The sequence below is a fragment of the Nyctereutes procyonoides genome, unplaced genomic scaffold, assembly GCF_905146905.1.
Source record: "Nyctereutes procyonoides isolate TBG_1078 unplaced genomic scaffold, NYPRO_anot_genome, whole genome shotgun sequence".
NCBI lineage: Eukaryota > Metazoa > Chordata > Mammalia > Carnivora > Canidae > Nyctereutes > Nyctereutes procyonoides.
Window position 1 is genome coordinate 6,775,609 of NW_026575128.1, and position 14,894 is coordinate 6,790,502.

The 14,894-nt window shown below is 36.5% G+C and overlaps 1 protein-coding gene across 6 annotated transcripts in view; it reads right to left on the reverse strand.

The window, feature by feature from the left end:
- Nucleotides 1–14,894, reverse strand: part of LOC129520580 (zinc finger MYM-type protein 4) — a 137,794-nt gene that overhangs the window by 7,060 nt on the left and 115,840 nt on the right. For all 6 annotated transcript variants that reach the window (XM_055341675.1, XM_055341672.1, XM_055341671.1 and 3 more), the window contains 4 exons: nucleotides 12,157–12,328; nucleotides 11,883–11,978; nucleotides 9,740–9,891; nucleotides 785–896 (listed from right to left, as the gene is read on the reverse strand). In XM_055341675.1, the coding sequence (XP_055197650.1) occupies nucleotides 785–896; nucleotides 9,740–9,891; nucleotides 11,883–11,978; nucleotides 12,157–12,328 (532 nt within the window). The remainder of the gene's footprint in view (nucleotides 1–784; nucleotides 897–9,739; nucleotides 9,892–11,882; nucleotides 11,979–12,156; nucleotides 12,329–14,894) is intronic.

Here is a 14,894-nt window from a genome sequence, read left to right on the forward strand (position 1 = left end):
TCTTCTTGAAAAGCAGGTGTCCTGCACACGAACTAAGATGAGTACACCTTTAAGTGCACACTCCTCCTGAGATCCCTAAATGCAGGTCTTTCCTTATGTTCTCTCACCAATCCTCTTTTTTGCTGCTTATGCATTCTATTTTTGGGAGACTAACCACAAACGTGAATTTATTACTTCCAACTCTATCTCCCTTCTCTCCTCTTTGGAGGCTATATGCATCAAGCCACCACACTGCTCAGAATGCTTCAAAGGTGCTCTAATAGCCCAAAAGAAAAGGGCACAAATCCCTGAACATGACACTAACCCTCTCTGTCCACAGCCAAGGAGCCTAAAACCATGAGTGAATCAGGGAGTTACCTAACAACGTACAAAGATAATTCAATGATGAAGACTTAACTCTTGTAACAACCAGTACAGGGTATTGATAATGAACTACTGAAGAAGGTCCACTGCTAATGTACAGCCTAGAAGTAAAGGATGTATGTGTCAGCTGCTGGGACAGTGTGCAACTTCACCAACGCTACCAGACCAAAAACGGCTTCTAAAAAGTAAATACAACTTCTAGTTGTTTTTTATTTTCATTAGTATCTATACATACACTGTTTGGAAGTTTTAATTTTACCAAAATAAATAATAAACCAAAAACTTTCTCCTCAAAAGTTCAAATACCCTAAAAATCAAGACAGAAATAAAAATGAACAAATTATTTTAAAAAATCATAAAAATTAATCAATTTAGGAAGGCATATCATGGAAAGAATAAAAATAAAAGATAAGCATCCTACCATTAGGAAGTATTGTAGGTTCCCATATTTTCAAGAGTTTGGTAAGTTCAATCATAAATCTGGAATAGGGCTCAGTAAAAATGTTATCTATTCTACCATTTTCAAACAGGTACTGCAAGAGAAAAAATGGAAATATATATGTTGATACAAAGAAAACACAAGTTTTTTTTTAAGATTTTTTTTAAGGAATAAAGTTTATTCTTAATTTTTGCCCTTAACATTGTGAAGGATATATTTTAAAGATACATTTTAAAATATCAGGAGTCAAGCTAGAAGGTCCCTCTTCTATATTTCAAGCACTGAGCTTGCAAGTAAAATTTTCTATTTCCTTCTTAAAATATGGATGGTACAGAATAATTATAATAAATAAGTACTTTTTACTCAGTTCATGAAACTGATATACTAAAAATTGGTTCTAATTTGTATTTTTCCACTCATTTTTTGAATTCACAGATCTATCTGCAAATGTGCTCTCAGATGCTTTTAGTTTTTCAGCCTAGTTACTAGATCACTTCCTGAAATAATAAGGTTAGCTAGTGTCAGGTGACCTGAGGATACCAAGTTTTAAACCACAACTCTCAACTCTCTGCCCCACAACACAGCCTTCAAAAAGCTGAAGTCTAATTATAGGATGTAAAACTATGCTAATTATAACCATCAAGAATCATATCACAGAATGGGAAATAAGAAACAGGTTGGAGTAATGCTAAAAAACATCTTGAGGTTACAAGAACAGGTCCAATGAAATCACTCAAGGAAATACAATGAGCATTTACAGAATAAAGGTATAATTACATGCTGAAATTCTTGCTGCTTTTAAGATTTGGTATTATTAATTTATTTATCCATGGTTACTTTGGTTTTTGCTTTTCTATACAATGTATGACTTGGAGAAAAATTTTATTTCCAGTTAAATTTGTTCTGGCTAATAAAAATTATCTATCATTTCAACATGCATTTTTATAGTCCTCTTCAAAGGCAATTTATGACACTGCCAGATTATAGTTTTACTGTTGAGAAATACTCACTTTTTTCTTCTTTTAGTAAAGTTATTTTCACAACTTAAAACTATATTATGAAAAAAGTTAAAATACAGAAAAAGTGGGAAGAATGACACACTTCAACTCACTACACATTAGAAATACAGAATTGAGTTTTATACATCTACTCAAACAAATGAGTTTATATAAAATACATGTTTTAAAAATCACTTTCCCCCTTAGACCAGGAACAAGCCAAAATTGCCTATTCTTGCCATTTCCAATTAACATTGTACTTGGGAGTCCTAGCCCGAGCAACCAGACAGGTAAAACAAATAAAAGGCATTCATTCAAATAGGAAAGGTCCTAAAACAGTAAAACTATCTTTATTTATAAATGACATGAGCCTAAATACAGAAAATTCGAAAGAATACACACACAAAAGAAATTGTTATTAGAGTTAATAAATGAATTCAGCAAAGCTAAAGGATATAAGCAACACAAAATCACTTGCAATGAACAATCCAAAAAGGAAATTAAGAAAACAATTCAATTTACAATTCTATCAGAAAGAATATTTAATAATAAACTGAACCAAAGAAGTACATGACTTACGCATTTAAAACTTAAAAAAAAAAAAAAAACTAAGAAATTAAAGAATATTTAAGAAAAACATCTTATATTCCTGGATCTGGAGAGAATACTGTTAAAATGGCAATATTGCCCCCAAAAATCTACACTCAGTATGATCCTATCAAAATCCCAATGGCTTTTTTTTTTTTTTGGAAGGGGGGCAGAAAGGAAAAGGCCAATTCTAAAATTCATATGAAATTGTAAGGAACGCTGAATTGCCAAGTGAATCTTGAAGAATCATACTTCCCTGTTTCAAATTTAATACAAAGCCAACAGTAATCAAAATAGTGTGTACTGCCATATGAATAACTATATAGACCAATATAGAAATGAAACTCGAGAATAAACACATATTTAGTCAAATGATTTTTAACATGTCAAGACCACTCAATGGAGAAAGAACAGTTTCTTCAACACATGGTAGTGGGAAAACTGGGTATCTACATATCAAGTTATCCATAACTCACAAGTATCCCTACCTTACATGAGACATAAAAATGAATTCAAATGGATCAATGACTTAAGAGCTAAAAACATAAAACTCTTAAAGATGACAGAGGAGTAAATCTTCATGCACTTGAATTTGACAGTGGATTCTCAGATACAACACCAAAGCAAAAGCAACAGAAAAACTTACACACTTCATTAAACTTCAAAATTTTGTCCACCAAAATACACTAAGAGACTTAAAAGGAAACAGAGACTAAGAAAAAAAACTTGCATATCACTTATCTGATAAAGAGTTTAATATCCAGAATATATAAAGAAATCCTACAATTCAACAACAAAAAGACAATCGACCCAACTTAGAAATGGAACAAAGGACTTTATCCAAAGAGGATATACAAGTGGACAAGTACATGAAAAAATGCTCAATGACATTAGTTATTAGGGAAATGCAAATCAAAACTACAATGAGATAGCATCTCATATCCATCAGATGACTATTTAAAAAGAAAAAAAGAGGACACCTGGGTGGCTCAGGTCATGATCTCAGGGTCCTGGAATCAAGTTCCACATCAGGCTCTCTGCTCAGCGGAGAGCCTGCTTCTCACTCTCCCTCTGCCTGTGCAGAGGCACCCCCTCTGCTTGTGCTCTCTCTTTCAAGTAAATAAATAAAATATTTTTTAAAAAATAGAAAGAAATTCAAAAGAATATATTAACAAATGTTGGCAAGGATATGGAGATTATAGAACCCTCCTAACGTTGTTGCTGGGAATGTTAACATGGTACAGCCACTGTTGAAAATAGTTTGGTGGTAGGGATCCCTGGGTGGCGCAGCGGTTTGGCGCCTGCCTTTGGCCCAGGGCGTGATCCTGGAGACCCAGGATCGAGTCCCACGTCGGGCTCCCGGTGCATGGAGCCTGCTTCTTCCTCTGCCTGTGTCTCTGCCTCTCTTTCTCTCTCTGTGACTATCATAAATAATAAATAAAAATTAAAAAAAAAAAAAAAAGAAAATAGTTTGGTGGTTTCTCAACAAGCTAATCATAGAGTTAGCATATGACCCTGTGATTAAGATCCCATTTGCAGGAATAAGACCCAAACAAATTGAAAATAGGTATTCAAATAAAATCCTGTACATGAATGTTCGCAGTATCATTCACTTTTCATGATAGCTAAAAGGTAGAAACAACTCAAATGTCCATGAACAGATGAATGGTTAAACAAAATGTGGTATATACAAGAATTGAATTATTCAGATACCAAAGGAATGAAGTACTGATTCATGCTACAGCATAGGTTAGCCCTATGTTGAAAGAGGCCAGACACAAAAGGCCACATAAAATTATGTGATTCTACTTCTGTGAAATATCCAGAATAGGCAAATCCACAGATATAGAAAGCAGATATATGGTTGCCAGGGACTAAATGGAGGAGGTAATAAGGAGTGGCTACTTAATGGGTATGAGATTTCCACTTAGGGTATTAAAGTTTTAGAACAACATAGTGAGGGCAGCCCCGGTGGCACAGCGGTTTAGTGCCACCTGCAGCCCGGGGTGTGATCCTGGAGACCCAGGATAGAGTCCCATATCGGGCTTCCTGCAGGGAGCCTGCTTCTCCCTCTGCCTGTGTCTCTGCCTCTCTCTTTGCTCTCTCTGAATGAATAAATCAATCTTAAAAAAAAAGAACATAGTGATAATGACTGTACAACATCCTGAATGTACTTAATGCCACTGAATTGTACATTTTAAAACGGTAAGTTTTATGATATGTGTGTCTTACCATAATATAAATATTGTACTACACTACTTTAAAAATGTGTGTTTCTGGGATGCCTGGGTGGCTCAGCGGTTGAGCGTCTGCCTTTAGCTCAGGATCTGATCCTGGAGTCCCAGGATTGAGTCCCACATCCGGCTACCCGACAGGAAGCCTGCTTCTCCCTGTGCCTGTGTGTCTGCCTCTCTCTCTGGGTCTCTCATGAATACATAAATAATATCTTAAATAAATTATAAATATATGTGTCTCTTAGAGTTCTCCATGTAAATATATATAAGAACAATTCAACAGTTTTTAACTTCTACAGAGTATTCAATAGTACAAACATATTATAGATGACTGAACCATTACTATTTTGATGAATGCATACACGGTGTCCATTTTTTTTTTTTAAGATTTTATGATTTTATTCATGAGAGACACGCAGAGAGAGAGGCAGAGACACAGGCAGAGGGAGAAGCAGGCTCCCTGCAAGGAAACTAATGCAGGACTCGATCCCGGGACTCCAGGATCACACCCTGAGTCGAAGGCAAATGCTCAACCACTGGTTTCCAATTTTTTGCTGTTAAAAACAATGTTACAATGAAAATACCAGTACATGTCTGTCTTTGTACATGTGGGTGCATTTCTTTGGGGAAAAATACTGATCAGTGGATTTGCTAGACTGAGGAATCTACGTGAATTTAAAGTTTTTCGGGTTTTGTTGTTGTTGGTTGTTTTTTAAGATATTTAAGTAATCTCTACAATTCAACATGGGGCTTGAACTCACAACCCTGAGACCAAGAATCACACACGCTATTGACTGAACCAGCCAGGCACCCCTATGTGCATTTAAAGTCTTAATAATCACATCAACCTGCCCTGTGAAAATGCCTTCACACAAGAAAAATGTTTATGTATCTTCAATAATACTTGGTATTATCAAAGTTCTTAATCTTTCAATTTTCAGTCAAATGGGTGAAATTGTTCCTTGGTTATTATACATGGGTATCTTTCATATTAGAGACGCAGTCCACCACAGTAATCACAGGAATATCGACGAAAAAGCCATCTGGATGCACATCCTGGCCCTGCCCATTACTACCTTGGGGACGTCAGGCAAGATTTTAACTCACTGTACCTCAGCAGAAAATGGTGATGATGCTAGTTCTTTTTTTTTTTTTTTTTGATGATGCTAGTTCTTATACATTAGCAAGGCAAACTAACAAATAAACGAATATATGAAATAAGCTTATATTAATACGGAGCACACACGGTAAATGACTGTTAGGCATTCCTGGTACATTCTGCCTCTTAACTTAATCTGTTGATTTTCTCTGTTACTTGCCTATTTGCTTCTTTTGTCAATTATCCCCTTCTTGGCTAACGTTAACAGTGGTGGTCCAGGTGTTGATATTACAGTTGAGTTTAGTTTATCTCTTTACATTTTTATGTACTTTCAAAATCCTTTCAATAAGCATAATTATTTTTATAATCAGAAAAAAAAGAAAAGCAGCACATCTGAGATATCAACATAAGTAACCTTTTAAAATTATTTACAAAAAACAAAAAAAAGGGATCCCTGGGTGGCGCAGCGGTTTGGCGCCTGCCTTTGGCCCAGGGCGCGATCCTGGAGACCCGGGATCGAATCCCACATCAGGTTCCCGGTGCATGGAGCCTGCTTCTCCCTCTGCCTGTGTCTCTGCCTCTCTCTCTCTCTGTGACTATCATAAGTAAATAAAAATTAAAAAAAAAAATTAAAAAAAATAAAATAAAATAAAATTATTTACAGTTAAGGAAAAGTTACTTCTAGCTGAGATTGATAAAAAGTTCATAATACTTTCTACAACAATCATCTGACAATTTATTAACTTAGAGCCTCTTTTTAATACTATTATTATATAGTCATTTATTAATATAAAATTCATAAATATACTAGAATAAACTTTCATGATTTGTCTCACAAATTAGAATATATCTTATAGGTAGCAGAGTATCTGGTGTGTAAAACAGTTAAATGTTTTTGACTGAAACACAGCAATGACCACGTTTGATTATATTCAAATCAGAAGAGCAATCAGGGGAAGCAGGCTCCTGATGGATATATTCTGATATCCATCAAAATAATAATCTTACTTCTTGACATATATTCTGATAAAATTAGAAAATGTTCTTTAGATCCATAATATCATAAACTCTAAAGTGTGTTTAGAATCTTCACAATATTTGCCTAACCAAAATGCATGTATGGCACATAGTAGATGCTCAATAAATATTGGTTGAAAGAACCAATAAGAGTTCTCTCATGTGTTGATTTTAAAAAATATCTTTTACTATCTAGAAATTCAATCAAAATATAATGGGAACAGTAATTATATAAGGAAAATGTTCTTTTGACTCTGGGAAAAATGAATGCTGTTTGCATAACTAGATACCCATCCCAAATGTTATTCATCAGAAATATACTTCTGTCATGTACAAAAAGGAATTTCAGATGTATTAAAGATAATCTAAAACACCCCAAATATTTTAGAGAGTAATTTATGAGAATTTAAACACTTAAATAGGAAGACCATCCTAAGCAACACAGAAAATACCAGGAATTTTAAAGGGAAAGAAATGCATACTATTAAACTATGTAAAAGGAAAACTTTTTGAATGGCAAATACAATATAAACAAAAACATTCTGAAAAAATTTACTTCAAGCACTTACATCAGAGTTTATATCCCCAACATAAAAGAGATATTACAGATACAAAGGAAAAAACCCAATAACCAACAGCATAAAAAGATATTCTACTTTTAAAAACTTGGAAAATACAAATTGGAGCCACTAAATTTTTTCTAAGCCATCAGAATAATAAAAATTAAAAAGAGAATTCAAGAAAGGGGCACTCACAACCCTGCTGGTAAAGGTGTAAATTACTATACTCATTCTGGAAAGTAAAATGAAGGTATCTTTTTTTTTTTTTTTTTTTTAATTTATGATAGTCACACACAGAGAGAGAGAGAGAGAGGCAGAGACACAGGCAGAGGGAGAAACAGGCTCCATGCACCGGGAACCCGACGTGGGATTCGATCCCGGGTCTCCAGGATTGCACCCTGGGCCAAAGGCGCCAAACCGCTGCGCCACCCAGGGATCCCAAAATGAAGGTATCTTAAAATTAGAAAAATCTATACATGGGGGTGGGTGCCTGGGTGGCTAAGTCAGTTAAGCGTCTGCCTTTGGCACAGGTCATGATTCCAGGGTCCTGGGATCCAGCCTAGAGTTGAGCTCCCTGCTCAAAGAGTAGCCTGCTTCTCTCTGTTTGCCCCTTCCCCTACTTGTGCTCACTGGCACAAATGCACCCCCGCCTCTCTCTCTCTGAAAAATAAATAAAATCTTAAAAAAAAAAAAGGAGAAAGACAAATCTATACATACTTTAACCTAAATGTAAAAGCATCAAAAGAAAGGGTGAATAATTGGTATATTCATATTCTGTAATATTATACATCTTTCTTTTATAAAGAAAGGAATTTGATTTATATTCACCTGAAGGATACACAGACCGAGAAAAGCAAGCAACAAAAAAATGTATATGGCATCAGCCCCGTATTGCTAAAAACTAAGCAAAACAAGACTAACATCTATACACATGCATAAATGTTTGGCACGAAGGGCAGATGCTTTAACACTGGTTATCTCAGAGACTGGGAATGAAGGAGAAAAAATTGTCTTTGTATGCCTTCAACCTACTGTTTTGACAGTTACACTGAACACATACTACTTCTATAATTAAAAAAACAAAACTTTAGGAATAAATGCCTTAATAAAAGAATATACCACCACCACCACCATACAAATGGAAGAAAATCTGGCAAATAGAGAAAAGAGAAATCAACAACATCTAGAGCACTACCACCCAAGACGATAGCCACTATCAATGTATTTTGGTACATTTCATTTTATTACATAGGACTGGTTTTTTAAATCACTTTGTGTTAACATATAGCGATCCACAAAGACTTCATACTCTTCATTTAATGCTTTAATATTAGTAATTTTACACATTACTAGAAGTTACTTTGTAAACAATTTTTATTAGCTACATAATGTATATTTTATAAATATACTATAACTTAAACATAACACTCTGGTGGGCACTGAAGTTATTTCCAGTTTTGTGCAAATGATGTCTGAACTTCAGAATATTTGCTCTGCCAGACTCCCAGAAAGGGAATTACTGGAGAAAGAGTATGAACATTCAAAATTTCATGTTCCTGAGCACATGCTCAAAACTGCTTTCTAGAAAAGTGTGTACTAATTACCACCAGCCAAGAAGGCAAATCCCCATCATAGAACTCACATCAACAATATTTTTTTTTGCTAATGTGACAAATAATGGCATGTTGCTTTTTGTTTGTTTTTAAGATTTTATTTCTTTATTTGAGAGAGAGAGACAAAGAGAACAGAGGAGCAGGGGGAGGGGCAGAAGGAGAGAGAGAAGCAGACTCCCTGATGAACACGGAACCTGACACTGGCCTCAATCCTAGGACCCTGGAATCACGACCTGAGCTGAAGGTAGACGCTTAACTGACTGAGGCCACTCAGGCGCCCCTTGTCTGTTATTTTAATGTGCATTTAAAACTTTTAAATGAGGGGCGCCTGGGTGGCTCAGCGGTTGGGTGTCTGCCTTTGGCTCAGGTCTTGATCCTGGGGTCGTGGGAGAGTCCCACGTTGGGCTCCCTGCATGGAGTCTGCTTCTCCCTTTGCCTGGGTTCCTGCCTCTCTCTGTGTGTCTCTCATGAATAAATAAGTAAATAATTTTTTTAATGATAAAATTTTTAAATGAGACTACATGGTTTACGTAAGTACATACAGATATAATCAGCTATGTTGCTTTTTTGTGAATTTGCTATTTTTGCCCCTTTTGTCCATAGTAACATGCACCATCCTCAATTTCTCTTATTTTACTAACAGTCTCAATCTGGCTCACAAAAGGCTATGTGATCAAGACTTTTAAATTACGGGCAGTGGTTCATTAAGAACAGAGTATAAAGCGTATCGAACAACTATACACAGTATGATTTTTCAGCTTGAGTCATAAGATCTATCAGTACTGTTAAAAATGCAATACATTTTAGAACAATTACTGAATTGGATACCTGCTGAATTCCAAGGCACAAGTATAAGATACTGTCTGGATCATATTTTTCACCATTTGGTCTCCGCACCTCTTGGATAAACTGGCATAAACCCAAACTCAACTCAGCAAAAGTGCAGGACAGAATATCTTCCTTCAGCTTGATAGAACGGACTATGGAAAGGCAGAAAACATCTGAAATATTAACTCATAAGAAACATAGTAACATTACTTTAATTCACTAAAACACACAAGCTACTACAGTGGGCCCAGGCTGGGGAGGACATGGATTACAGCTAAATCCCGATTTCAAGGCTTTTTCAGTTAAAGAAATCAAAATAATGCAGCACACCATGTGTAACAGGTGCTGTGACAGGGGGTTAATTTAGGAAGGGTTCCAGGAAAGCACGTAAGGACCACCTACAGACAGGGAAGGGTCAGGTGAGATTCTGGAGGATGTGATACTAATGTCAGACCATGAAAGGTGCAGAAGAATTAAACAGATGAATAAAGAATCGCAACCTCAGGATATAAAAATATTTTCCAAAGCATATTCCACAAAATACTAGTAACGTGAGAGTTGGAGAAAACTGGGGTTTGTAAAATCTGCCTCTAAAAAACTCACGATGATATATAAAAGGTTTATTATAGGTTGAGAACGTCTGTATAAAAAATGCTGTTTAACTTTCTCTAACTCAGATTTATTTGAATAAAGAATATTTCAACTAACACAGAACACCTTCATGCCCTTAGAAACGCTGAAACACACAAAAATGTGAAAAAAGGTTCAGGGGACTAACGTGTAAAGGAGAAAATCAAGAAGGGCAGAGGGGGCAGATCCTGGTAAACCTCACCGAGCATATTAGGGCTTTGAAGACAATCTAAGAGCTGAATTAATTTTACCAAGAGAGTGACCCAATTTGATTTGTAGAAATCCTACAATTTGATACACACAGAAACCTCTCCAATAGAGAATCTATTTCAATTCAGATTAGAATGGAAAACACTCTTTCTAGTCACTGCTCCTCTGCATTTAGACAGGGTTGCATGTTTTCAAAGATAAACTTGAGGATTTGGTTTTGCAAAAGGTAAGCAGTGGTTCAAAAGGGCAAGGACCATGTTTGACCTTTTCACCAAAGCACCTAGCCACCATGTATGGTACATACCTGGTACATAAATTCAGTATTTTTTGGATAAATGAGTCATAGAAATGAGTAGGCATCCCTGTGGCTATTACATTTAGGCCTGTTAGTCTAATATAATATTACCTCTCCATTCTCACTACCCCCTTCCTTTTTAAAAACAGAGTGCTATGGCTCAAAGTGGGCAGTAAAGAGCCTAATAAACCTCCATTATAGAAGTATATTTATATTACTTGGCAGAGATTACATTTGATCTGTAGGAACTCAGTAAGTCAGTCACAGACCACAGCAGCCACTAACTATTCCAATAAGGAGAGGAACATGTACCCAAAAGCCAACAGGGTAGACTGAGGTGAAGCCCAGAGTGCATGCAGTTGGTTGTTAGAAAGAAGGTATAGCTGAAAATAGGAAAAAAATCTAGTGACAAGGACATACTCATCCATTCCTGCTCTCATTCCACAAAGATTACAGTAAGTATCTTACATAAAACAAAGATAAAAAAGGAAACTATAAACTGAAAACAAAAGTTGAGAACAGGAACCTCAAAACCAGGGGGGAAAAAGTTGATGTAGGCTCTAAAATTATACACTGCTGCTCTATGTGGATTGTTTATTGGTACCAAATTTCCTGGTACCCCATCTCACAGAACTTGTTATTAGGAAGAATTTCTACAGAAGAGGCAAGGCTTTTCCAGGTATTTTTCTCAACACCACCACCAAAAGCAGCAGTGTCACACTGGGTTCCATGTGGGTTATTCTACAGATACAGGGCTCAAGAATACAAAGAATACAGATTGGAGCCACCCGCATAATGTTAGAGAAAGGAACACAATTCCTTATATTTCCATAATAAATTCATGCCCATACACTCTTACCTTTTTAACAAGCTCTTTGTAATTGGAAGTAGGATATTAATTTCCAAATTTTAAATCACTTTAAGTATTCCCATTTACAAATTTAAAATTGGCAATAATATTAAAAGTGATTCAGAGAATTCAGACTACAAAGGGAGAAATGGTTTTACCTCTACAGCCTGGCTCTGAGGATTCTTGAGAGAGTGCATGGTCTTGAGCATTTCCTAAAGGGTCAGAACATGGGCTAGATGCCGCATGTTCAATACCTGACAAGGAGAGAAAACGAAATGTTTAAATAAAAAAGAGGGAAAATTTAAGTAATGCCAAAACCAAAAGTCTTACAGGATTTTTGATCTAATATGCATCCCTTTTGTGTAGACTGATGACTTCAACTTATACCTCCAACCCCCTCAATCAAAACACAAATTCATGCTGTGTATTTACCGCCACATTTCAGATCCCCCTGCTCTTCCTTCGCATTTTTCCACTGAACCCAGTTCTTCCAGGCATTTACCCCGTACATGTATTTTAGTGTCATCCCAGACACTGAGCACCCCTGAAAGGCTCCTTGAATAAGACTTCTGGGCTCCATAGCCACTATCGACTTCTTCCGTCCCTGTAAGAATTCCAAAAATTTACAGAATATAAAATTTAGTTCTGAATCTTTAAGAAACATAGTCCTCAAAGAAAGAAGGGAATAAATATACAGAATGCATAATTTATTACTAGATCCTAAAGATTCAGAGTTCTTAAAGCCAGAAAGAGCTTTAGGGGTAGGTCAATCCAATTCGTGTGAGAAAAGAAAAAAAGAGTTGAAATGCAGAGCTGTAATAATGACTAACATCTGAGTTCTCACTACGTTACAGATACTGGACCCACCCAATGAAGTCTGAATAACCATTATTATTACCACTCAGATCTATTTCATGGAACACATGAGTAGATCATTCTAGGATATAAAACAAGGCTCCATAAATTCTCTAACTACAATCAAATTAAACTAGAAACCAATAATGAAACGATGTTAAGAAAGTCCTCAAAAATTGGAAATTAACACATTTTAAAAGACTCATGGTCAAAGAAGAAACCAGATGCAATTAGAAAATATTTTGAACTTCAGCGAAAATGAAAACATCAATTTTTTCCCACAGTCCTACAGCTTACAATGACATTTATAGTATTAAAATGCTCCTACGAAAAATAAGTGAAAGTCTAAAATCAAGAATCTAAGCTTTACCTTAAGAAACTAGAAAAAAAGGGGGGTTCCCTGGGTGGCTCAGCAGTTTACCACCTGCCTTCGGCCCAAGGCGTGATCCTGAAGTCCTGGGATCGAGTCCCACATCGGGCTCCCTGCATGGAGCCTGCTTCTCCCTCTGCCTGTGTCTCTTCCTCTCTTTCTCTCTGTGTCTCTCATAAATAAATAAATAAATAAATACAATCTTTAGAGAAAAAAAAAGAAACTAGAAAAAAGACCACATTAAAACCCAAAGTAAGAGCGGTGCCTGGGTGGCTCAGTTAGGCATCAGACTCTTGATGTCAGCTCAGGTCATGATCTCAGGGTCATGAGATCCACATCAGCGTGGAGCTTGCTTGGGATTTAGTTTCCCTCTCCCTATACCTGTCCTCTCTCTCTCTCTCCTCCCAAGGTAAATAGAACAAAACCCAAAGTAAGGAAAATTAAAGAAATAATAAAAATGAGAGCAAAATCAATGAAAAAAGGATAGAGAAAAATTCATTTAAAATTTGGTTCTCTTCCAAGATATAAAAAAATAATACATTTCTACCTAGAATGATCAGGAAAAAAAGAAAGAAAATATAAATTACCAATACCTGATCCTAGAGACATTAAAAGGATAGTTAAGAGAATGCTGTGATGCCAATAAACTTGACAAGGCAGATGAAATGAATCACTTTTCTGAAAGACACAAACTAACAAAGCTTGCTGTAGAAGAGATAATCTGAACAGCCACAGACACTTAAGTCATAGTTTAAAACTTTCCTACAAACATCTATAGACCCTGGAACAATTAAAGTAATTATATCCACCATATGTTAGAAATAGAAAAGGAGGGATCCCTGGGTGGCGCAGCGGTTTGGCGCCTGCCTTTGGCCCAGGGCGCGATCCTGGAGACCCGGGATCGAATCCCACGTCAGGCTCCCGGTGCATGGAGCCTGCTTCTCCCTCTCCCTATGTCTCTGCCTCCCTCTCTCTCTCTCTGTGACTATCATAAATAATAAATTAAAAAAAAAGAAAAGGGGATCCCTGGGTGGCGCAGCGGTTTGGCGCCTGCCTTTGGCCCAGGGCGCGATCCTGGAGACCCGGGATCGAATCCCACATCGGGCTCCCGGTGCATGGAGCCTGCTTCTCCCTCTGCCTGTGTCTCTGCCTCTCTCTCTCTCTGTGACTATCGTAAATAAATAAATAAAAAACCTTAAAAAAAAAAAAAAAAAAGAAAAGAAATAGAAAAGGAGCAAACACTAACCCATTGTACAATATTACCATTACTCTGAGAACAAGACCAGTCCTTACTAGAAAACTACAGATCAATCTCTCTTCAACAGAGACATGTAAAAACTTTAACAGTATATTATCAAACTGAATCCAGCAACAGATTAAAAAATACTTCAGAAGAAAGTAGGGTTCATGCTATGAATGCAAAGTTAGTTTACCAATTTAAAAATTAATGTATGTCATCATTTTAATAGACTCAGAAAGGAAAAACCACATGAGCACCTCAACAGATGCCAGAGAGCCACAAATTCAACACAAATCATGACACAGATTCTCAGCATATTAAAAATAGAAGAGAACTTCCTGCCTGATAGGGGCTACCTACAAGAAACCTACAAGTAACATCATAATTAATACTGCAAGGCTAAACACCTGTCCTACGAGTGAGAGGAGGTATGAAGATCTGCTTTCACCACTAATATTATTCAACACTGTACTGAAGCTAGTACAATACATCAAAAAAAAAAATCCTAGCTAGTGCAATACATGAAGGGAAAGGGAAAGGGAAAGGGAAAGGGCAAGGGAAAGGGAAAAGGAAAAGGAAAAGGAAAAGGAAAAGGAAAAGGAAAAGGAAAAGGAAGTGGATTAAGATTGGAAAGGAGGGACGCCTGGATGGCTCAGTGGTTGAGCGTCTGTCTACGGCTCAGGACGTGATCCTGGAGTTCCGGGA